General features: G+C 42.2%; 1 protein-coding gene across 3 annotated transcripts in view; it reads right to left on the bottom strand.

The window, feature by feature from the left end:
- The window catches only part of BEND5 (BEN domain containing 5), a 1,107,701-nt gene that overhangs the window by 724,054 nt on the left and 357,352 nt on the right, over nucleotides 1-26,295 (bottom strand). For all 3 annotated transcript variants that reach the window (XM_077333807.1, XM_077333806.1, XM_077333809.1), the window contains exon 5: nucleotides 16,349-16,565. In XM_077333807.1, coding sequence (XP_077189922.1) covers nucleotides 16,349-16,565 — 217 coding nt within the window. The remainder of the gene's footprint in view (nucleotides 1-16,348; nucleotides 16,566-26,295) is intronic.

Below are 26,295 nucleotides of genomic sequence, written 5' to 3'. Positions count from 1 at the left end.
TTGTGAGGTCAATGATATAATGGTTGGCTTAACAATGGGTTACACTAAGTTATACTAACTAAACACTGTTAAATGAAGTTCAGTTTAAACTGTCTAAAAAGAGAAAAAATAGAAGAATGACATACATATATTCATCTAGCTGGGGAGGGGAGATCTAGTTTTAAAAAAATCTACTGACAACAATAGTATAATTAAGGAAGGATCATTGTAAACCCTATCAGTTTAGAAAGGCAGTCTAATATTCCTTCTTCAAAGAAGGGTGACAATAGAACATAATGACAACTTGATCATAAATTTTGCGAAGTATCTTGAGTTCTACATTTCACAGTCACCTTACACTGGCAATTTTAAAACAACAGATAAATTTGGCACAAAGCAAACAATACCAACATAGGAGAATCATCTGAACCTAGCTTTTCACAAAATTAACTTGAATAGGAATAAAGCAGGTGTCTTTGAAAACAAATGCAGTTCAAAAAAACTTAAATTTTATAGGTCTCTGTGTTCTAATGCCCTTATAATATGGTCCATTCTATTTGAGTTTCAGGATAGTTCAATAGTTCAACTTTGGCCCTGCTTATGAACCCTTGAGCTAAATCGCTCACAAAACAGCTAGGGACCCTATTTGGATTGAAAGGTGACTTAGAAATGTCTCAAATAAATAAATATAATAAAAATTAAAAGGACTGGAAATTAAAAGGGACTTCAGAGCTTGTAGACTGTAGAAGTCACATTCTTCTTCTTCCACACAGCTCTTTTTTATACTCCCTTTCTCCTTTATGCTCCACTATTTTGAAAGTTTTAAAACTTGGTCATTCCACCAAACATACAAATTTAAGTACATTCAGCTGGCCAAGAATGTGAGCATCATCATTGGCATATAGTTATATATAACAAATAGATATGAATTTATTTTTCTCAAGAAGTACTTATTTTCTATAGTAAGCACAGATGTTCAATGTTTAACATACATTTATACCAATAATATAGGGAGCAGAACTTGTCAAGAAGAGAAGACACAGCACTTATGTCAACTGTATGTTTTTAATTCAGTTAATAGCAGCTGAAGAATTAATTAAACTTGTGAATAAGTGAATCCTGTAGAAGAAACAGGAACTCATTAATAATTGTGCTAGCTACATGCAGTAGTGAAAAATGAGAGTATTTTACAATTTGCCTTCTGCTACAAAAATACTGAGTAGATATTATCTGTTTCCAAGACAACTAAGATCATATATCTAATAGTAATGCGTGTCCTCCATCACAGAGCAAAAAATCCACAGGGGGCCTTCCAAAGTTTAGGTTGTATTTCTTTGCATGAAATGTAAAGAGAGGGTTAAATTTTCATGAAAAGTAAGGAGAGGGTTAAAGCCTTCCAGATTTGCATGAAAAGTAAAGAGGAGATTATGTCATTCCAAACAAAACATCAACTTCTGTGCATACAGGGACATCAGGAGCATAAAAGGTGACATTTTGAGCAGTTTAGTTGAAACAAGGATGGCTAGCTGAGCATATGAAAAGCAATCTGCAACAAATAGCAGGTTCCCAAAGAAAAACGAAGGAGCAATGACACTTTATATACTAGGGTACATATTTTCTTTAATAACAGAACAAAACGAGAAAAGGCATATTTATAATTAGTTGGGAGTGCTAGTGTCCACAAAAACTACAATAAATAATGTGGTAGATAGTTTGAATGGAAGTTCATGACAATAATGGCAGTCAGAAGGATGCTAGATGTTGTACAGACTGTGTTTCAAGGCACTCACAACTACAAGTGAGGGCTATCTGTAGGAAGCTTAAAGCACTGGAGAACTTGTCATTACTGAGCTACTGATTAAAACCACTATTCAAAATACACTAAGCAAGGAAACATTCCTCTGAAGGCAGATTTCAATTCTCACAAAACTGAATGGGATTTATAGCTGATTAGTATCAAAGCCTATTTTAAGGCTCCCTAGATATCACATCTGGTGGGGGTACCTGGGTGAAATCACTTCTGATGACATGAATTCTGGGAGTATGGCATGAAAGTGTGGCCTGCTGACATCCCTTCTGGGGGTTTTCAAAACTTGAATAATGTTTCCCTTTGGTAAAAATGATGAGAAAGGCTGACGGTAGGCAATGCTCAAGTAGGTCAAGAAATGTGTATGAAAGATTTCTGAGGTGTCTGTGTGGACACAAATTTCCATGTATGATTCCTGGTCTCGTGACATTCACATGTTCTTTGTTCTTTGTTAACATAATGAATATATCAGTTGACCATGGCTAGACTCATTTATGTGAATTGTGTAGTCTTCATACATTTTGTGTTCTGTACTGTATTATTTGAAAAGGCGAGCTCTTGTAGTTCTTTTATTCACATGATCATTGTATGAACTCTCTATCATTTGGTGGATGGCACATATGATTACATCAACCAAATATAGTCACAGAACAATCCTATAGTTTATTTGGAAATAAGTCCCAATGTCATAAAACGGGTTTATTGCCAGGAAACTAGGCATACTTTTTAAATATCTTATTTCTGAGGCTGTCATAAAGAAGACATTTAATGCATTCCATGTGCTCCTTGACTGTGCTTTTGTGTTACCATTATAGCTATTTCAACAATAAATGCCTTACATAAGCTTTGTTTCTACACTTCATTTTTCCCCATTTACAAATTAGCATTGAATGTTACCATATATGATGCTGGTTATTATTTTCTGTACTAAATGATTTAAATGCTTCTATGTAAAATATTTTGAAAACCTGTGGAAGTATCAAAGAACCCAGAACCACCAAGAGCCTAAATTGCAGTAACGCCTTTGTTTACCTAGAATTAACCACCTGTATTTGGGGCCCAGATATCTCATTGAATTACAACCGATCTCCTGCCCAGATCAGTTCCCCTGGAGGAAATTGAAGCTTTAGAGGGCAAATTCTCTGGTATCATATCCCCTCTGACCAACCTCCCCTCACTAAAACTTGTTCTCCTCAGCAACTACTACCAAATCTTCAGGAATTTCCCAGGCCAGAGCTAGCAATCACATATTCGCTCTTCACACACTGTTTGTTCTGTGGCTTTTCATATTTGTTCATATGACCATTCTTGCCATTGCACAAGAACCACTTGGAGGAGATGGAAGTGAAAACCAAATTAGTTCTAAGAAATCACCTTTTGACTTTCCATGCAACCCCACCTTCCTGCAAAATAAAATGAAAATGCTCCGGCTCGCTGTGTAGCATCATTGAGTGCCATGAAGCTGTCCAGGGCAGTTTTTGCCCCCTGCAGGCCTCCGTAGGGCGGGGAGGAAGCGGGATCCAGATGGGCACAGGACAGGCCCCATTGGCCCCCACAGTGCCCAAAGGGAACATGGAAGAATCTGTTTTACTTTGGCACAAGGCTTATGGGGCCCAATCCACAACAGGCCCGGGAGGGCGGCGGCCTGGAGGCAACGTCATATGAACGCAGAGATTAGCCCCATGTCCATATGGACACCAGCCTGGCCTTTTCTGCCCATGCGGAATCAGCCTTTACTTCAATTATCACCCATTTCAGAATATGTACAAGTCTGTCCTCAGGACTTCAAACCTAACTGGCCATATATGGGCAACACAACACATCCCTAAAAGATGACTATTTGTGAAGAAGCATGGGTAGTTTACTAAGGTCCCTTTATCAGCAGTCATGTAATAACTACTCTAAATGATAGACTTTAAAAAGCAAAAATCACCATGCTGCAATGAAAGGGGTAGGTGAACCAGTTTGTATTATGATGCCATTTTTAAGATAATCTACTCTGTGGTATTAGTGAAAAACATATGGCTGAACAGTCATACTTTGAAAATGTATCTCCTAGTTCTGAAAAGGAATTCTCTTCTATCAGTGCTTAGCTTGTGTCAAGAGTGGTTTGCATATAAAAAGGACTTGGGGATGGATTCCAATAATATAAAGCAAGGCTTCTTTGTGTGGAGTCCTTTTGTAGTTCCAACATTAAAAGACTTGTTATAAATAAAAGCAGAATATAATTATAAATGCCCTTCTAGGGAAAAATCCTTGATTACCTTTGAATTTTTCTGCCCTCTGAAAAGGTTATACTTAACTGGTTCAGTTTCTTATTTGATGTTGTTATTCCCAAGGGAAATCAGCCTCCCATACAAACTGTTTCATTTGAGTTATATGGCTTTAGTTTGTGCCATTCATTTGTTAACTGGCAGGTTATATAATACTGCAGGCTAAATACACATTGCTCTGTATTCAGGTGGTTGCTGTCATGTATTTGAGGATTAGCCAGAACCGGTGATATGGCATATGAAAAGGAGGACTAGAATCTAAAAGTTAATTTTTCAAAAGCCTTTCTAAGATAATGCCTTTTGAAAAATTGCTGAATGTTTTTCCAAAGAGCAGAAGAAAAACCCAAAATTAAGGATCTGTTGAAAACTTTCTTTACTTGGATTTTAGTAAAGCTTTTGACAAGGTTCCCCATGATGTTCTGATGGATAAGTTGAAGGACTGCAATCTGGATTTTCAGATAGTTAGGTGGATAGGGAATTGGTTAGAGAACCGCACTCAAAGAGTTGTTGTCAATGGTGTTTCATCAGACTGGAGAGAGGTGAGTAGTGGGGTACCTCAGGGCTCAGTGCTCGGCCCGGTACTTTTTAACATATTTATTAATGATCTAGATGAGGGGGTGGAGGGACTACTCATCAAGTTTGCAGATGACACCAAATTGGGAGGACTGGCAAATACTCCGGAAGATAGAGACAGAGTTCAACGAGATCTGAACACAATGGAAAAATGGGCAAATGAGAACAAGATGCAATTTAATAAAGATAAGTGTAAAGTTCTGCATCTGGGTCAGAAAAATGAAAAGCATGCCTACTGGATGGGGGATACGCTTCTAGGTAGCACTGTGTGTGAACGAGACCTTGGGGTACTTGTGGACTGTAAACTAAACATGAGCAGGCAGTGTGATGCAGCGGTAAAAAAGGCAAATGCCATTTTGGGCTGTATCAACAGGGGCATCACATCAAAATCACAAGATGTCATAGTCCCATTGTATACGGCACTGGTCAGACCACACCTGGAGTACTGTGTGCAGTTCTGGAGGCCTCACTTCAAGAAGGACGTCGATAAAATTGAAAGGGTACAGAGGAGAGCGACGAAGATGATCTGGGGCCAAGGGACCAAGCCCTATGAAGATAGGTTGAGGGACTTGGGAATGTTCAGCCTGGAGAAAAGGAGGTTGAGAGGGGACATGATAGCCCTCTTTAAGTATTTGAAAGGTTGTCACTTGGAGGAGGGCAGGATGCTGCTGGCTGCAGAGGAGAGGACACGCAGTAATGGGTTTAAACTTCAAGTACAACGATATAGGCTAGATATCAGGAAAAAGTTTTTCACAGTCAGAGTGGTTCGGCAGTGGAGTGGGCTGCCTGGGGGGGTGGGCTCCCCCTCACTGGAGGTCTTCAAGTGTGGGTTGGATGCACGCTTTTCTTGGATGCTTTAGGATGCTTAGGCCTAGTCCTGCGTTGAGCAGGGGGTTGGACTAGATGGCCTGTATGGCCCCTTCCAACTCTATGATTCTATGATTCTATGAAAATAAAATCTGTCACTACCTCAATTTCTTCCCCATCTGTTTGCCAGGATTTGAGAGGGCCGGATGCCATGATCTTCGTTTTCTTGATGTTGAGTTTCAAGCCAACTTTTGCACTCTCCTCCTTCACCCAAAGAGCCTCTTGTGGCGCAGAGTGGTAAGGCAGCCGTCTGAAAGCTTTGCCCATGAGGCTGGGAGTTCAATCCCAGCAGCCGGCTCAAGGTTGACTCAGCCTTCCATCCTTCCGAGGTCGGTAAAATGAGTACCCAGCTTTCTGGGGGGGTAAATGGTAATGACTGGGGAAGGCACAGGCAAACCACCCCGTATTGAGTCTGCCATGAAAACGCTGGAGGGCGTCACCCCAAGGGTCAGACATGACTCGGTGCTTGCACAGGGGATACCTTTACCTTTACCTTCATCCGCATCAAGAGGCTCTTTAGTTCCTCTTCACTTTCTGCCATTAGAGTGGTATCATCTGCATATCTGAGGTTGTTGATATTTCTCCCTGCAATCTTGATCCCAATTTGTGACTCATCTAACCCCGCCTTATTCATGATGCGCTCCGCATACAAGTTAAATAGGCAAGGCGACAGTATACAGCCTACATTAACAACTAAAAATGTAACTCAGTTTTTTACATGTTTTTTCATAATCAGAAGCACTCACAGAAATTCTGACTTTAGGGATGAAAAACAAGTAAGAATGGTTCATTTTAAGCTTGCAAAAAACTTATTGATCTATAGCTTTGAGATCTGATAAAACATAAGAATACAGTTATACAGGGGAAGAACATGCTCCATATGACACTTATCTGTTTGCTTCATAATGAATACAGGTTCCATAGGTAAATTCCTGAACTGTGTTATCAAAATTAGATATAGATAAAGGAAAGTATTAACACAATACATTCAAGTGGGTAGCCATGTTGTTTGGAAGTAACAGGACAAAGTTCGACTTCAATGGCACCTTTAAGACCAACAAGGGCATTACAGGAATAACAAGCTAAGATTGTAAACAAATCAGTAAACAGATTAGTAAACAGATACAAGGACCTAAGTGTGTTATTCCTGTAAGGTTCTCATCTGTTTACTGATTTATTACTCACCCTCTGCCTATATATGTGTGGACTGGAAAATACTCATTTCATCGTGTCTGAGGAAGTCTGCTTGCACCTGTTGAATAAAACTTTGTTGGTCTTAAAGGTGCCAGTGGAATTTAGCATAGTAAGTTTGTATGTAAACTAAGAGTCACCTGTAAAGCCTATTTTTCTATATAATAAAACATGTACCATATGGTGAGACAACTCACTTTGGTTCAGAGCCCTGAAGGAGAGGCAGGACTTTGGGGGATGATTTCCACAAGGGTTCTAAAGGCTGTCTCTTCTGGCACGTGCTGGGATAACAGCTTCTGGGCTGCTACATTTTTCCACCCAAGGAGCAGCTGGTGCATACATAGGATACTACATGCCAAATCAGTTGGCGGACTGGACGGGGAGGGAGGTGAGGGACGGTTTGATGGGTTTAGCCCTCATGAGGAATGGCGCTGAAGGATTGATGGAGTTAGACAAAAGCAAAAGAAAAAAAAAAGCCTTGCTTCAAAAGCAGAAAAAAGAGCCTTGAATAGGTGGGTTGAGGGGAGTAAAGTGAAAACTTTTGAAGAACTGAATCAATTGATGAGTTTAGAGCCGTTCTATAGGCAAGTTTCCTTACAATTTAGATGGTTCCTGAGGTATTAAAAAAATAAAATCAGTGGATTAACTCACCACTTTATTAGATGAGATTGAGGGAGACTTGAGGGGAATCTGTTTTCTCAACTCCCATCAAGAAAAATAGTTTGGGGTAACCTCAGAGTAAATCAAGCAATCAAACACCAACCCTACCAGGCAGAACACTCCCTTAAAAAACAGACAACTAGGGATAGTGTGTTATCACTGTCAGCCAGAGGTGAAATAAAATTTTCTTTAAAGTGTCCATAGTCTTCTTGGGATCATGCAGGCAAAATACAGCCCAGTTTCTGTTTTCTGGTGGTGGGGAGTGAGCTGGGAAAGGGTGTGTGTATGATCTGGATGCCTCCTCCCGATCATACAGGGGTATGAGCAGCTTGATTTAAAGCCAACTATTAGCACTAAATTACTTCTTGGGCTCCAGGAACTATGTTCAGTGTCTCAGAAATCCACCCAGACAGAAACTGTAAAAAGCACTAGAATTCCAAAGAAGGAGGAGAATGCTGTATCGTTCTGGTGTTTCTCCATAGCAATGGGGCAGTGTTGATTTTATTAATGATGCACCTGTGTTATGGCATTACCGCAATGCAGAAGTGCCTTCTTTAAAAATTAATTTTGAGGATGGGGAGGGGGAAAGTTTCAGTCCATGAGAGAACTGCTGTGCTGTGATTGATGGCTTGCTGCGATTGGCAAGCCAAACATCAGAGGGAGAAGTTTGGCTTGTTTTCCTTTGCAGCCTCATCAGGAGGCAAAAAGCCTCGATGGGGCAGAGGGAAAACGTGGGAGGGATCTCCACATGAGGAAGGCTGCAAAACTGAGATTTACCATCCCACGTTTGCCAGTAGGAAGCCACTTGTGTTTTACTCCTCTGTGCGGAAATGGCCTAAGTTCCCCCCAAACTCCTACTGTCCACTTTCTTGTAAAGCCTTTGTATTTGAATTCCACTTGAAATTCTGGGCCACTTATGCCTTTACCAAAGTCCCATCAGCCCCTGTATCTCTCCAACTAGTTACTTATTCACCATTTACAGTGACAGGCTTCAAATATTTCTAAATATTCCTCTCAAGACCCTTGCTGGTCTGTCTGTTCGTGCTTTCTGTGGCTCAGAGTGTGTCACTGGGGTTTCAATAGCTGTAGGTTTGTAGTCATGCTGCAAAATGGACCATGCCATTAAAAAAATACTTAAAGCAGGAAATGGAGAGCGGAGGGCAGGAGCGAGGGTGGGACAACAATGCAGATATTATCACGCATTTTCCCCTCCATATGGTCTTATCCCTGGTTGCTTCCTGGATTCCCGAAATTGCAATTTGAAAATGGCCAAATCATGACTCGGCTACTGGACAGCTTCAGGATGTTGGTGACGTCATGTGAAGGGGGCTCTATATGCTGCCAATATGCAAAGGATGTCCAAGAACATTTTCTTCGGGCAGAAATGGCAAACGTGTTCCAATTTTATTAGGCAACAACTTGGCCTTGCACACAAGAACAATAAGTGCAGTTGCCAGCAGTAGGCCTCAGGCTTCAGAAGGGCAGACATCACCAGCCAAGAAGCAGACAAAAATAACAGATCGCAGTAGCTATTTGAAAGTGTGAATTCTGTTTTGTGATACCCTTTTGAGGTCACTGCCCTCCCCTTTCCCAACCTGAAACTAGCAGCCCTATTCCCAGGCAAGGCTATCATGAGCCCACCAATCTTTTAAAGGTCCTATGATGTCCTTTTCGCAAACTGAATTATCTCAGCTGTTCTATTAGAACAAAACACATGCCTTGTCCTACTCCATGAATGAACGAGCCTCTTCTAGAGGAGTTCAGATAATTGTTCTAATTGGTATTGATAATTGTACTAATTGGTATTGAGCCAACAACCACTGCTGCTGCTTAATATCGTATGTCTCCTCTTTCAAAAACGTCTGGTTCCTGTATTATAATGTATTATAATTATAGTTCCTATATTATGATGACATCAGATGTAAAAGTCAAATAATATTAAAGTCAGTGGCCATAAATATAGGAGTAATAGAAAAAGGAATCCACTAAGAATATCTGGATCTTTCTTAGCAAAAATATTGAGCTGTCTTTGTTTTTGGTTATACTACTTTAGCCACAGGCTTTAGGAATTGCATGAGTACTGTGACTTCTTTAGAGCAGGACAGATAAGATTATAAAGACCACAGGCTGATAAAGGAGCTGTTCTGGTTAGTGTTTCTCTTATATCAACAGGCACAAAAGGACCAAAGCAGAATGTTAGTAACAGGCAAAATGCTAATGATTGTGACCTTTTACATTTATTTGTATGCCCCCTATATATACAATAAAGCTGCTTAAGATACAGACCTGTCTTAAAATAAGGGAAGGGCAAATGCAGATCCATCATCCTCATATTAAAGATGCCAGTAACCAGGTGGGACTAGGGAATCTCCCAGTTTTACAGCTCATCTCCACGTGACAGAGATCAGTTCCCCTGGAGAAAATGGGTGCTTTGGAGAGTGGATTTCATATCATCATATACTATTGTGGTCCCTCTCTACCCCAAAACCCATCCACACCTGGCTCCATCCCCAAAGTCTCAGGTATTTTCTATCCAGAGTTGGCAACCCTATCTCATACTCTGACAACTATCACCCTGTTTCGCACTTAGCGTTTCTGAGGAAGTTAGTTGAAAGGGCTTCTGTGGACCAAATATCAGCATTCCTGGAGGAAACTTTAGCACTTGACCCATTGCAGTCAGGCTTCCGGCCTGGACATGGGGTGGAGACAGTGCTAGTCACCCAGATGGATGGCCTCTGATGCCAGCTAGACCAGGGTGGGTCAGCACTGCTCATACTATTAGACCTATCAGCAACGTTTGACACAGTAGATCATGAGCTCCTAGCTCACCACCTCGCCAACACCGGAATACGGGGAATGGCCCTCAAATGAATTTCTTCCTCCGGGGCCATGGACAGAGGGTAGTGATAGGAGAAAGAATATCTAACCAACACCAGCTCACATGTGGAGTCCCACAAGGAGCAGACCTCTCTCCTATCTTATTTAACATGTTTATGCGCCCTCTGGCTCAGCTGGTGAGGAGGTTTGGGCTGGGTTGCCACCAATATGCGGATGACACCCAGCTCTTCCTCCTGATGGATGACCGCCCTGACTCCCCCCCCCTCCCCCAGAATCCTTAGCTAGATGCCTGGAAGAAGTGACAAATCGGATCAAGCAGAGTCGCCTGAAGCTCAGCCCTACAAAGATGGAGGTCCTATGGTTGGGTAGGAAGTGACCATTGGAGGAAGCGCATCTGCCCACCCTGGACGGTGTGCAGCTCTCACCAATGCACTCCGCCAGGAACCTGGGCATGATCCTGAATGCTTCCCTTACAATGGAAGCCAAGGTCACAAAGGTAGCGCAGCTGGCATTCTACCACCTCTGTCAAGCCAAGCTACTAGCAACCTACCTGGACCCAGAGCACCTATCCACAGTGATCCATGCAACGGTCAGCTCTAGGCTGGACTTCTGCAACTCGCTCTACGCAGGCCTACCCTCATCCTTGATCTGGAAACTACAACTGGTGCAGAATGCTGCAGCCAGGGCAGAGTCTGCACTTACTTTATTTATTCCATTGTCAATCCTGTTGAATTCAGATCGCTTTGAACTTGGATCTTCCTCTTCCCCTCCCTCCCCATTGAAACAGGAAAGTCTTCTGCACGTGGTTAGGGTAGTTCAGAAGGGGGGGGGAGCCAAGCCTCTTTCTTTCTTTTCTTGAAGGGTAGAGGGAGAGGAGCAAAGCAGGGAGCCTCTTTCTTTTCTTGGAAGGTGGGTGGGAAGATAATCGAAAAAGGCAGAGAAGAGAGAAAAAATCCAGGACGGACAAAAGTTGAGAGAAATTAGGGGCTTCTCCTTCAAGGCACGTTTGTCACATGACCACCTGTGGCCAATCACGGGTCCTCTACCACAGGTCCTCTATCACGGAGGAGAGCCCAGATTCAGAACAGCCTTTAAATATTGAGCGTTAAAAGCACTCTAAGATATCGCACAATAAAGGTGGGGTCACTCCGGATCAATCCTTCTTGCTGCAGAAGGAAATTTTAAATCGCCCCAAATCCAAACGGAAATCGCATTCTGTGTAGAGGGCAGGGACTGAATCAATCTGGGGTTGGAATAAAAGCTCCGTGCAGTTTACACCCAGGATTCTCACTAAAACATCATGGCCGGTACTCCAACTTGGCTGGCTCCCAGTTGAATTCCAGATTAAGCTTAAGGTTCTGGTAATTACCTTTAAGGCCATATGCAGTTTAGGCCCAGTGTATTTGAGAGACTGCCTCCCTGCCTATACCCCCAAAAGAGTCTTATGCTCCGCCACCTCCAACCGGCTGTGAATCCCTAGCCCCAGAGAAGCACGCCAGACCTCAACCAGGGCCAGAGCCTTCTCGGTCCTGGCCCCCACTTGGTTGAACGAGCTACCTGAGGAGATCAGAGCCCTCCCCGCATTTCCACAGTTCTGCAGGGCCTGCAAGAGGGAGCTCTTCCACCAGGCATTTGCTTGAGGCCGGCCGACTCAGAACACCTGCTGGTCCCCCCAGACGCCCACCCCTGACTCTCCCAATGTTACTGTTAATTGTTAGTTATATTATAAATGTGGTTTTGTAATCTTTTGATGCTTTATTGAAAGTTGTTTTGATGTTATAGTCTGTATAATGTTCCATGTAAGTTATATAATGTTTAGTGTAAACCACCCAAAGCTGCAAAGAAGTTGGTGGTATAGAAATCTAAATAAATAAATAAAAATAAATTTTAAAAACATTCCTCACCCCAATTTTCACAATTCATCTTGCTTCTTGGTTGCATGTGCATCTCCATATATCTCATAGTTGTGTTACCATATGTTATCTGTATCTGTTTCCTGTTTCCTGTAAACCGCTCTGAGCCTTCCAGGGAGGGAGGTATATAAATATAAAGATAAATAAATAATCCTAATGAGCCTCTTGTGGCACACAGTGGTAAGGCAGCTGTCTGAAAGCTTTGCCCATGAGGCTGGGAGTTCAATCCCAGCAGCCGGCTCAAGGTTGACTCAGCCTTCCATCCTTCCGAGGTCGGTAAAATGAGTACCCAGCTTGCTGCTGGGGGGTAAACGGTAATGACTGGGGAAGGCACTGGCAAACCACCCCGTATTGAGTCTGCCATGAAAACGCTAGAGGGCATCACCCCAAGGGTCAGACATGACCCAGTGCTTGCACAGGGGATACCTTTACCTTTACCTTAAATAATCCTAGCAAGGATTGCTTAATAGAACATTAAGGATGTCATCCACAGAAAAAGTGATTAATTATAATGAAATATCAGAAATCTGTGTGTGAGAGAACAATGTAGAGGAAAGAATATGTACGCATTTTTACTCATGTAAAAAGATAAATGGAGGAGGGTGGCTGGTCAGTCGGTCCAGCCTCCCGCCAGCGCTAGCCCTGCCACAGCTCTTTTCCCATGCCATGGCTGTCCTCACAGATCAGAGACTGGAGGTGGCAGTGCAGGGAAGTGGCACCTGGCTTTGCTTCAGGAATCTTGCAGACCACAGCTTGGGTTCTGGGGAGCACGCTGTCATTGCCCCCCAGCAGCAGTGGTCCCTGTGGCTTTCACTGTCCCTAATAATAAAAAGCAGTTGTTTACATTATCATACAGCAGCACTGTAATGCAATAACCTTCTTAAAAAAAAACACATGGGGGGGAGGGGGAGTGATCAAGCACAGAAAATGGTAAAATGAAGGGGCACAATTAAAAGAAATGTGCAAGCAGGGACCAATTTTCTGCATTGGGCAGTCTGTTAGCCCCTGCTTCAAAAAGTGAAAACGGATTTCTGAGGATTTCCCTGCTATGGGGTAAGTGAGGGGGCAAATCAGTTCTGCGCTGAAAAAGGGGAATTTCAGTGCAGAAATGAAAAAAAACTTGATCCTATACAAATGCAAATCGAAGCCAAAACCCTAGTGCAGAAACAGTCCAAGTCACCACTATCTCATTAAATACGACAGCTCAAGACAAAATATTATATAGTCTGACTCTCCAATATTGATTGAATTAACGTATTGATTTGGCATCTCTTTTTCTATCTGATAATTAACAATTATTTTTAATTCTCTACAGAATGAGAGAAAATCCCAGAAAAGCCCTTTCTAAGATCATCAGTTTGAATTGCTCATGCCTTTCTTTACCAGTCTCATGTCATTAGCCTGTCCTTGAGTACAGTCAAGCAAATAATAAGTGACAGAAAGATGTAGTTAACAGTCTTTATACTAATGTAGAAACAGCATCACAGACGGTTGTATTAATAGGCTTATACAAAATCAGCTTGTATAGATTGACAGTAAACAACATAACACAGTCCATTGATCATTATTCCCTCCAGCAGGCTTTACTGCCATAAAATGGGTCATAACAATCTGCAGATGAATCTGCTTTTTCATCCCAGTAGAGCTGTTAGGCCCAAAGTTTCTTGCATATGAAACTCCAACCAGTTGTATCTTTTTTCAATGTGCACAGAATGGGAAAATGTGAAATCAAGAGGAAGTAATAATCTACCCTCTTGATTTGTTATTCTGGATTTTTTAAAAAAACATATATGGACAAATACACTAACATGTCAATTACCATGGTCACATGCATACAATAGTTATCTGAGGGAATGTTTTCCATTTACAAAATAGCCTCCAGAATACCCAAGCTTCAGTGAATGGTAGCCTGAAACAGTAATATTTATTTCAAGGAACTGTTTGGATAGTTATACAAGCACTTGGGATTTGTGGTGACTCACTCCACAATGGTTTTTTGTGGTATACATTTTTTTGTGGTATAAAGCAGCGGACAATCCCCCCACCCCCTACCCTCCCCAGTGAGTTTGGTGGTGGCGGAGGGTACTGCTCCCCCGCTGCCCCCTCACCAGCGAATTCCTCGGGTGCCGCCTCCTTCTTCTCCTCCTCCTTCACCAACTCACACTCGCCGCCTCTACCCCCGCCCCCTTTTACCTCATTCCCGCAGCCCACGCCAGTGCTGCATGATTGGAAAGGAGGCACCTTTTTCTCTCTCTCTCTTCCCCCCACTCCATGTGGCACGGTGTGGCCAAAAACATTTTTAAAATATTTATTTTTATAAATTGGTACATTTTGAGAATGTTAAGGGAGGCGGGGCAGATGCTCCAAAGTCGGGGCGGTCCCACCAAAAGCGTTAGATCTGCTCACTATAAACAACTGTTATAATTAGAAATGCCTTATTGCAATATAGTGGCAATCATAAACAGTAGTTGAAGCCTTCATTAATAGCAGCAAACATCCCCCCAAAAGAGCTTACAGAAGAATTATTTTTTTAAATGCCACTGGATTCTAGAATTCACACATGTAAAATTGCCTCCTTTCCCCTCCTCTCAAGAGCCCTCTACAATATCTCAAAGCTGAGCCTGCTCCCTCAGCTTTTATTTGATTGAGCCCCTGAGCCTTCCTCCCATGAAATCCAATGCCTGAATCAACCAAATATGGGTCCATTTGTATGTTGTGGTTATAAATGTACTGTTCCTACTGTTTATTATTGTTTGATTGTTTCTTATGGTTACTGATTTTTCTGTAATGTTCCTGTTCCTTACGTTTTATGCAAACTGCCCTGAGCCTCAGGGGAGGGCTGTATACAAATGCAATAAATAAATAAGACAGTATTAAATATTTAAATCAAAAGGTCAAACTATTACCAGTCAGAGAAATTTTAAACTCATTAAACTCTTTGCAAAGACTCCACAATGAGTAAGGATCAATCATTTTGTGGGGAAGAGAGCATTATTATGATGACAAAATTACAAGTAATTTTGTGCCGTTGATCCTTGGCTTCCACATAATCATTACATCATTCAGTTTTGTAAAAATTGTTGTTCTTGTTATCCAAGTTATCTTGTTACCTTATCCCAGTTATCTTGTAGTCCCAGAATTTGCAAATTTCACCATTTATGGTGATCCCAGAAAGAGATCCTCCACTAATAGTGATGGTGGACTGTTGCTACAAATATACTCTACCATAAAATATGCTTGTTAAATAAAAAGACAGTTGTAGTGGGCAAGATCCAAATACATATAGTTAGTTCTGTCAGTCCTATGGAATTTTATCTTAACATTCCTTAAGTAGCAGCCTTGCTGCTAGGCACATTGTTGAGGGAAAGGATGTTTGAAAAGATGTTTATGCTATGACAAGGATGGGGGCAGCTATTCACACAAATATTTCCTCAGCCTAGTACAGTCCCTTTACATAAGCCTGTAGCTCTTTGAATTCCAGCCAAAATGCAGAGCTAATGAAATTTCAGTGTGATATTTTGAACATAATCAGTTTTTACAGTTTGCAGATATATCTCAGATAATATCAGATAGAACGGAAAGTACAGAAATTATTTCAACATAATATACATATCTGCCAAGAAAGGGGGAGTTGATTTTTTTTTAATCTCAGTTTAAGAATCCTTGCCAACAGCTTGGATCCAATGGAGCATTTCTATGAGCAGAAGGATTTCTACCTACAGAACAAACCTGTTGTTGCTCCCATCCTACTGCAACCCAAAATGCCCCTCTAAATGCTATTTTTGGAAGAGATCATGCATATATATAGTATCAATAAAATTCAAGCCACAAAGTTCTTCCTCCTTCTATTTAACTTTTGTAGGCTACTGTATACAAAAATTACTATTGTTTTATCAAAATCATTCTACTATATACACTATGTAGCAACATTATATGCACTGTCATATCTTTGACAGCCGTAAAGCACATATACATGTTTTGAAAATCCCTTACTGAAGATCAAGATGATGATGTGTGTGTGTAAAATGCCATCAAGTCTCAGCCAACTTCCGACCCCAGCAAGTGACTTTCAAGGCAAGCGAGAAGCAAAGGTGGTTTGTCATTGCCTTCCTCTGCAGTCTTCCTTGGCAGTCTCCCTTCCAAGATTGGGCTATATCATGCTGCTTTCCCTCCCACTGATGATGAATGTTACTATATACCATTTGGAACAATCTACAAGGAAATATTTGTGTATGATTACTACTTACCACACTGCATCCCAGAAACTCTCTGCAGAAGTAGTCTATATTCCGCTTCTGCAAATTATCAAGATAGTGCTGAAGCCGAGTGTATGTATATGGGTAACAGTAAGCAAACTGGTACATATCCTCCTCCCGATCAAAGCAAAAAGCAAATGACATAACGTAGTTCTTCCTGTGATCAGGACAGCGGTAGTAATACACATTTTTGGGTGGCAGCCTCTGCCTGAAAGATAAAGACAAAGACCACAATCAAAATCCACAAACTAAACTTTATCAGTGAACTCAACAGAATTATATTTCAGGGCAAATGGAATAGAGTCAATGACATGGTGTTAAGAAAAAGAAGCCTATTTCTAAACAATTTTGATGCTAACTTTGATTAGCAATGCTAAAAAACAGAACAAGATTTCTGGGAGATACCTGTCAAAAGCCAGGTCATTTTAGGTTCTGCTAAATTATAGGAAGGAGGAGTTTACAGATGTGATCCATAGTTATTTTGTTCAAATTAGGCTTTGGAAGCTATAAATGGCTTGCCTCCTGACCATGTTTTCATGTTATCATTTTCAGATCCCCCTGCCATCTCTGTATTGCATCTGACCTTACATCATTGTTTTCTTTTTTAACAACAGCAAGTCCCTCGCCCATCAAAGGAAGGAACATTATAAAAGTTTTGTAGTATTTTCAAAACTCTCACAAAGACAAAGTATACCCAGATATATCCCAGACTTGTCTCACTAACATCATTTAATGTTATGCTAAGCAAAAGAGTAAAATGTGACTACAGTTTCAATAAATTAAAACAGAGCAGAAGAGAGAACACTTGTACATTTCCAGCATTTGTGACACCATGCTGGGCTGCCACCAGGGGTCTGCAACAGGGCAGTTTGCCCCACCGCTTCTGGCATCCACAGGTAGGACCATTTTCGCCAGGGCACACCATCTGCACTGGATTTCTGCCTCCAGATGAGGCACCCAGGGCGGCAAGGTTCCAACACACTCCACAGCAGCACAGAAATGCCCCAGTCGGCTACACAGTACTGCATAATGCTGTGAAGCTGACTAGGGCATTTTTTGTCCCTCCCAAGACACTGTAGTCAGGGCAGGAGCTGAGCCTAGATGGCCCAGCTCATCCCCTTCAACATGTGCCTGCCCTACCCTGGGCCCCATTGACCCCAGAGGCAAAAAAAAGGGAACATGGAGATATCCGCATATCAGGCCTCCAGACCTGCCCCACCCCTAGCCTCCAAGTCATTGCCACAGGTGCAGCCGATCAATTGGTGCAGCCAGCACTGCCTTCAAGGCTGTCAGAACAGGCAAAGGAGAGAGATCAGCATGATCTAAGCTCTGACCCACAGGAACAGACTGGTGCCTCCAGCAGACTCAATGTTGACCCTGCCTGCACCGCAGGACTGCCCAGAATGTAGAAGGCAGCGGAGGGCAGACTTCACAGAATGTAGAAGAAGCACCTGGCTCCAGGCTCGCTGTCAAACTAGATGAAGCCCAGCTGAGGCTGTTTCAACAGATGATGATTGAGTTCCCAGGTGCAGCCACTTAGCCAGGCTGCACTTAAGCAAGGCAGAGCTCGCCCTCAGCATGGGTGTAACATGTGCACAAGTCTACCTGCTCCCTTGACTCTGGTTCCTGGCCTACCTTTGCTTCAGCAAAGCTCTGCCCAACTGATCTCCGGTTTCCTGACTTCTGCTATGGCTTCTTAGACTACCACTTTGGTATTTGGACTTTGTTTTGGTTTGGGGCTCTGCTTCCTCAGTTCCTGACTTCAACTTGCTTCTTGTTTCCTCCTTCAGCTCTCCCTTGGACTTTGGCTTGCCACAGCTAGGGCAAAGACCCATACTGAACTCTTACTCTGCTACTCAGTTTGCTATTTGGTCTTTGCTTACCAGCCAAGAATGTAGCTACCTGGACTGCCCCTGAGTGCACCCAGCTAGGGCAGCACACTATGTTCTGCCATGGCCAGTGCCAACATCATCTGGAAGCAGGAATTAGCCTTGCAACCAGAAGAGCACCAGCCCAGGCCTAATTCCCATGTAGGAAAGGTCTTGGTTCAGGATTCAGTCATCAAATGAACAAATAGTTTTCTCCCACATTCAACATGTTGATGATTTGGGCACCTAGAATTGCTTAAATATCTGACTCACTTTTCTTTTATCCTTGATACATAGATCTTAGGCAGTGAAATTGCTTAAGCCTGTTGCTTAAAGAACATTGGCAGGCAGGAGGACAGTGTAGGCAGTAAGAAGACACGACTAGTAGCTCTTTTGGCTTAAGTTTTGGCCACAGCTTTTATTTATAACACAAAACCTCCCACCGGAGGGTTGGCGCGGCATGGGAGGAACCAATTTTAAGCAGCCCGCCGGCTGCCCCCTCTCCCATGTAAAGGACACGTCATGATCCCCACTGGGAATACGTGATCCTCTACTTGGGACCCTAAGATGGGAGACAACCCGTAAAGACGGTCAAAGGGCGCAAATCTCCTTGGCTGCATCTTTTTAGTTGTCCGGTCATTGACAAGCAGCACTGCCCACCGTGTTGGGCATTCCATTGCTCGTTACCACCCCCTTTAAGGGGGGCCCCGACCCTCGGGGAGTCCAATCACACACCGGCTCCCCTTGAAATCGGCTCCTCTCATGCGCATACCCCGCTGTGACGGACAACAAGCATTGAAAAAAAAAATTTTTAACAATAAATGTCCAAACAGGAACGGGAGGGTGTGGACTTGCCCGACGGCCAGCAGAGAGGTGGGAAAGCCCCAGGCAGCATCCAATGCTGATGCTCCGCCTCCGTGTGCTGAGTTTGCTGCTGCTGACAGCGCGCCTGATGGCTCCAGCCGCAGCCCGAGCCACCGCGTCTTCTCCCCGATCGCCGTCCACCCCGCCAAACGGCGGAACGTGTAAGCCCGCACCGCACATAAGGATGGAAATACATTTTGCAACTGCCTTTGTAATATTAGGATCCCTATCACTCAATAAAAGGGTATTACCTCAAACACAAATAGCTCCTTTCTGAATAAGGTAACTTCATATACCTTTCGTAACCACAGAAGGGTTCTTTTTTAAATCTTAATCTTCTTTCTTTATTAGTTCTTTTTAAATAATGTATATATTAACTATGTACTCTATTTTTAAAAACTGTTATAAAAAGACAATTATAAATGTATGTTCAGTTTCAATAAAGAGAATGTAGGAAGAAAGTATACTAAAGAAATAATGAAATGAAAATCACACTAGGGAGATCATCCAAAGCTACAGCTCCCAAATTTAATCTGAATAAGAGAACCTTAGTCTGTGGTGTATCTTTTGCACTTCCACCAATATGTAATGCAATTAAGTAGCAGTCTTGAGAGGGTGAATAAGATTCATTCCCTAGGCTGCTTAGCTATAGATGAGGTCTCTCCATCTACCTTTATCTATCTGGCCAGACTCCATAGGAGTCTTGTAATCAAATACAAAAATTCTCCCATCCTATTTGGCAAAAACATGTTGTCATCCTACAGACAGTAGGTTATTAAATTAAGCAATATTATAAACAGGTCTCATAATCTTTACAGCCAAAGTAAGCTACAGTCAGGCAACAATGGTGAGGAAAGCATAATATGATTTACAGACATTGCAGTATTATTGTGTTCTACTGTAATAGTTCTAAAAACAAACAACTGCAAAAGATCAGGCTTTGTCTTTTATTAGGATAATAATATATGAAATGGGGAACAGAAACCACGTTATTCAAAATGATCTTTGCCAATTAGCAGTAGTTAGGGAGTATGTGCAGCAAAACCAAAATCTTCCTGAGGAAACATAATAAAGAGCCAGTGATACAATTAATTTGAACCAATATAAAAGTTACATATTATGTGACCTTATTTCTCTGTCCCTTGAATGCCAGTGCATGAAGGGATTCACTCTTTATTGTGGGTCTTTGTATATAACTTAAATAGTGCCGAGCATCTTGCTGTTAAAAAAAACCTAGAGAAAGGGGTGGAAGAAAAATAACTGTTGATTTTGAATTAGAGCAAAAATTACAACCAGCTGTTTTCATAAAACATCCTAAACTAACAGGTTCCTATAATATCTTATTTCTACCACCACTCACTCTTACCCTGGCATGCTATCAGACATCCCTCATTGGATCTCAAATCAAGCAGATTAAATGGATACATGTAAATGTATTGTTACTTCCAGGCTTCAAAGTGTGATGGAAGTTTAAACTGACTGTTGGCAAAGTGCAGAACTGCATTTACTTCCAATTGGCAAAGAGAGTGAAAATAAGAAAGCAAGTGCATTGATCAGAAAGAGTTAAAAGTATAAGAAAGAGCTTATTGCTGTTCATTGGCTACCAGCACAAAGTTTTTGCTGTTTTCATCATTTTTATTTAACCTTTCATTGGAGATGTCTGAAGACTCGATCTACACTTGCAGCCAATGAAGTGGCAGAGAGCTGAGGTGACAAAATGGGACCATGTTACTACACACAGCGATGGAATCATATGTTTCCTCTACATTAATAAATCGGGGTAGATGGCTACAGCTAGCACAGCACAGGAAGAGCCAGAGTACCTCTCTCCTTGATGAGCTATTTTTAATTTCAGGCCTTTGTTTTATTTTTTATATGAGGTAAAGTGAAAATACAGATCTCTACCCCCAAAATCTGAAGTGGTATAGGCCACTTCAAGACTATGCCACCACAATCTCCTGTCTATACAAACCAAGCCTGAGAGTACTATTAATTCAATGTTTATATATTTGCTTGCTCACATTTACTCTTCAAAATCAAATGCTTTATCACTCATTTTGCCTTTATTGACATTGCACTATCTAGGATCTTCCATCTTAGTGTAGTGGTTAAGTGCAGCAACCTCTATATACAGAGCTGGGTTTGATTCCCCACTCTTACACACGCAGCCACCTGGGTGACCTTGGGCTAGTTACTGTCCTGTTAGAGCTGTTCTCACAGAGCAGTTCTGTCAGAGCTCTCTCAGCCCCACCTACCTCTCAGGGTGTCTGCTGTGAGAATGAAAAAGAAGGCAATTGTAAGTTGCTTTGAGACTCCTTCAGGCAGTGCAAAGTGGAATGTAAAAATAATTCCTCTTCTTCCTCCATAAGATGATATCCTGGAAATGCAGCCTAGACTCTGAACTCAAAACATAAGTTCCCCTTTAATATAATTGTAATGGGACTCATGAGCTGTTAATTTATTGTTAGTACACTTTGTCTGTGCCAATCTGTTCCCAAGTCAAATGGAGAAGCAAAGTCAGTGTTTCAGTCCCAATAAGATATCTTTACATACAGGAGGCCAATCAGATTTAGATCTTATCTGAGAAATAAAAAGGAAAAGCAGGAAAGAGAAAACCCAAGGAGACAGGATACTAGAAATATGGCCAACCTAATTTTTGATAAGAAAAAAATAGTGCTTACTTCTTGCATTAACCTTAGTCTTAGACTCAGCATTGTTTACTCTTTTCTACATTTTGTTCCATGCCTGCTGGAAAAGGACACCCACACACTGTGGCAGCAGCTGCTTCTATTAATTTAAAGCTATTACAAAAATTAAAATTAAACCCAATTACTTGCCTGGTTTATAGCTGGAGAACAGCTTAGTATGATTGTTCCCTCTGGTTATGGACAAAACAATATTACTACCTATAGGCAACTGCCAATAGAATACTAATGTGTCTCAGGCCCAGCAGGGACAGATTCCGAATTTAACTGCATTTCTGTGTAGACAGTTAAAATACATATCTTATCAGAGATCGGCAGAGACAGCCCCCCTCCCTTCTTTCTATAGGTCACGGAATGTGACAGCTAGAGTTAGGAAGCTATACAGGAACACATTTGCTGTTGCAGAGCATTTCCAGAAAGCATGCAACTGAAAAGTCTCTGTTGCTAACTGATGCTTAAGTGTTGGACTGTCTCTGCTTCTTGACTGCCTATTTTAGGAAAAGATACATATTAATCTGAAGATCAAAGAACATTTCCCACTCCATTGATTTTGGCATGACGGTGAAAGGAACGCATTTTGATATTTCAGGTATCTTCAAATTAGTGTCAGTTGCTTGGCTTGCAAAAACACAGGTTTCTCACACACGGTTTCTCAGCCATTACAGTCAAGACCCAGTGTGGTGACATAGTTAAGAGCAGCGGCTTCTAATCCGATGAACCGGGTTTGATTCCCCGCTCCTTCATGTGCAGCCAGCTGGGTGACCTTGAGATCATCACAAAGCCTGATAGAGCTATTCTGTCTAAGAAGTAATATCAGGGTTCTCTCAGCCTTGCCTATCTCACAAGGTGTCTGTTGTGGGGAGAGGAAAGGGAAAGTGATTGTAAACTGCTTTTGAGACTCCTAGTAGAAAAAAGCAGCATATAAAAACCAACTCTTCTTCCTCTTCTACCAGGATCATAAAAAGCATGTGTATCAGGATTGTTTGCCACTAGGAATCCTCCCAATATGTGCAGTTTACCCTACGATCTGAAAGGACCTGAAGCACTGCATTAATCATAGAAATAGAGTTGGAAGGGGCCACACAGATTATCTAGTCCAACCCCCTTCTTAAAGTAGGATCAGCCTAAAGCATCCAGGATAAGTATCTGTCCAGCCACTGCTTGAAGAATGCCAGTGAGGGGGGGATCACCACCTCCGTAGGCAATCAATTTGACTGCTGATTTACTCTGACTGTGTAAAATCTTTTCCTGATATCTAGCCTGTATTGTTCTATATATAGTTTAACCCATCCTATCCTCTGCTGTCAATGATAGTGGGGTTAGGGAGCAAATTACCTGGGCTGTGACACAGGGGGAGTAGCAGCTTTTGCTTCCCCCCACCTCTGTTTTCCTGACCTGAAGTGGCCTGCAATGGGGGGTGTACTTGCAAACATTCCCCTCAACAAAGCAAATAATGGCCCCTGGGGTTGTTTCAGGCTGGGAAAACCCTGCACCACAGTACTCATACAAGTATGGTCCTTGTGGAGCTTCTGAACTGGGTTCACAGCTATTATATGGATTTAAGTCCCAGTGGCAATGACATGCAATGTGTTGTTTGGATCCTCATTGAGATTACTTTTGGCTTAAAAACAAACCAACCAGGCACATCTGATTTGGGTCTCATCCAATGTTCATGCTTCCGTCAACTCTCTCTTTAAGTAAATTCTTAGTCTGCCCTCTATATTGGCTTTAAGCTATCATTAAGTTATTAAATGTTGAACTATTTTGCCTTTGCAATGTTTCTAAGCCCCTGTGAGCCTGCAAAAAAGAGAGTGACCTCAGACTCACACTCCAGTCTCGGTGGTGTATGCCAATAGACCACTGGGTCAACTCTAATAGCCTCTCAGCTTCAATTACCCAATTAGACTTTCCCTCTATTTCCCCATCTCCTTTCCCATCTGTTCATCTATTCCCATTCCCCTCCTTTCTGCAAAAATATTTTTTTAATCCATGTAAACTTCATTTAGGGTATTCTCAAGTGACATAATTTGCACAGAAGAATAACTTAGAAGCCCTCTCAAGAATGAACAGGGAAAAAAAAAGAAAACCCACAGCAGTAATTTGGTGATGTCTGAATTTCAGATGCTGATTGCACACACATCTGCACCAACATGCTGGCACAGTGGAGATTTTTGTCATAACACAATTTTTAATATGAAATTAAACTCTCTGCTGTTCAGCAAAGATGCAGACAGGATATCAGAAGGAAATTATCTGGTCTGCCTTTGATTTGTCTTGCATAAATTAGCTGATATTTATTTATTTTTTGCTATGAAAAATGTAGTCAAAAGCAGGCAAACATTTTCAGAAACATTGTTCTTAATAAACTAAAATATTTAGAATCTTTCAGAAAACATGTATATGTTTCTTCTTTTGAGGATCTTTACATTATTGTCATGCTGTTTTCACTGATAAATTATATTCTGACATTCCTGATTTTTCTACTCCTATAAACACTGGATGACATCAATATTTACCGGAGAAGAGCGTGATATCCTGCAGAAAAACATGGTAGCTATCCAATAGCTCTCTCTAATCCAGGGATTCCTAACCAGGGGTCCAGGGACACACAGAGGTCCGTGGGAGCTCTGAAGGGGGTCCATGGCCTTTCCCCTCCTGCCTAAATGGACTCAAACACAAGCTAGGAAACCAGTCCCTTAACAAGCCTGCCTGTTAATGCAAGTGGTGATGTCATTTCTGGTGATATGATACTTCTGGTGGCATGGCAGGGAGGTGTGGCCAGCTGGCATCATTTTCAGGACTCCTCAAAACTTGAAACATCTTTTCAGGGACTCCTTCATGGTCAAAAGGTTGAAAAGGGCTGCTCTAATCAATAGATTTGAATTCTGCATTTGGATGAAGATTAAACATTTCCTTGGCTGCAAGAATTTCCTCCAAGAGAGCAGAATTTCCCCCCTTTCCCTGTTCATGGAGGCCAAAGTGCCCCTTAAAATGCAGGATTATGATTTCAGTATGTTGCAGGAGGTGAAATGCAGGGAAACTGCAGTCCACAGCTGGAAACCTTTGCACCCACAGAAATTTTAGTCTGGATTCAAATCCTGGAGAGCATGTCACAAAAACTTATCAAAGCCTCTCAGGCAATACTAGCTGCTAGCATACCTGGATGAACCTTCAGTCCTTGATCCATTCCAATCCAGCTTCTGACCTGGCCATGGGATGGAAACAGCACTGGCTGCCCTGATGGATGACCTTTGGCACCAGCTGGACCAAGGCAGTTTGGCACTGCTAAAGCTGCTAGACCTTGTCAGCAGCTTTCTATACAGTTGATCATGAGCCTCTTGCTCACTGCCTCATCAATGCAGGGATCCAGGGGCCAGCCCTAAAATGGCTGCTCTCCTTTCTCCAAGGTTGAGAACGAAGACTGGTAATCAGGGAGGATCAGTTGCAACACTGTGAACTCAAATCTGGAGGTCCACACAGAGCAATATTCTCACCAACACTATTCAAAATTTTCATGGGTCCTCTTGCCCAACTGGTCCAAAGCTGTGGCTTGCGTTGTCCCCATTATGCAGATTATACACAACCCTATCTTTTAATTGAAGGCCAACCTGATTCCCCAGATTACTTGGTCAGATGCTTGGAGGCTGTAGCAAAATGGTTTCAGTATAGTTACCTGAAGCTCAATCCCTCAAAGATGTAAGTCCTTTGGACAGGTGGGAAAGGGTCAAACCAGAAAGTGTATCTCCCCAGCCTGAACACTGCTCAACTTACAATGCAATTGGTCAGAAACATAGGCGTGACTCTTGACACTTCCTTAACAATGGAAGTCCACAAGAGTCGTGCAGCTGGCATTCTTATATCTCCACCAAGTGGAGAATGCCCCAGAACATCTCACCACAGTGATCCATGCAAAGGTCACCTCTAGACTGCTACTCGCTCTATGTAGGCATTACCTTATCTGTGCTCTGGAAATTACAGTTGGTCCAAAATGAGACTGCCTGACTGCTCTCCCAAACACCATGGAGAGCATATATTACACCAGGAGCTGCACTGGCTACCAGTTGAATACTGGATTGGATTTAAGGTCCTGGTGCTCACCTTCAAGGCCATACGTAGGCAGGGTTATGTATACCTTAAGGACCATCTGTTTGTCTATACCCCCCGAAGATCGATTTGCTCTATATATTCCAACAACCTGGTAATCCCTGGCTCCATAGAAATCCATCTGGCCTCTACCAGAGCCAGAGCCTTCTCCTCCATGGCTCCAACCTGGTGGAATAAACACCCTAACAAGCTCAAGGCCCTATTGGAGCTGTTTTAGCAGTCTTTTGGATAAGAAGAAGAAGAAGGGTTCTTATATGCCGCTTTTCCCTACCCAAAGGAGGCTCAAAACGGCTTAGTCGCCTTCCCATTCCTCTCCCCACAATAGACACCCTGTGGGGTGGGTGAGGCTGATAGAGCCCTGATATTACTGCCCGGTCAGAACAGTTTTATCAGTGCT

The sequence above is a fragment of the Paroedura picta genome, chromosome 4 (assembly GCF_049243985.1).
Source record: "Paroedura picta isolate Pp20150507F chromosome 4, Ppicta_v3.0, whole genome shotgun sequence".
Taxonomy (NCBI): domain Eukaryota; kingdom Metazoa; phylum Chordata; class Lepidosauria; order Squamata; family Gekkonidae; genus Paroedura; species Paroedura picta.
This window is presented reverse-complemented; position numbering and strand designations above follow the sequence as displayed.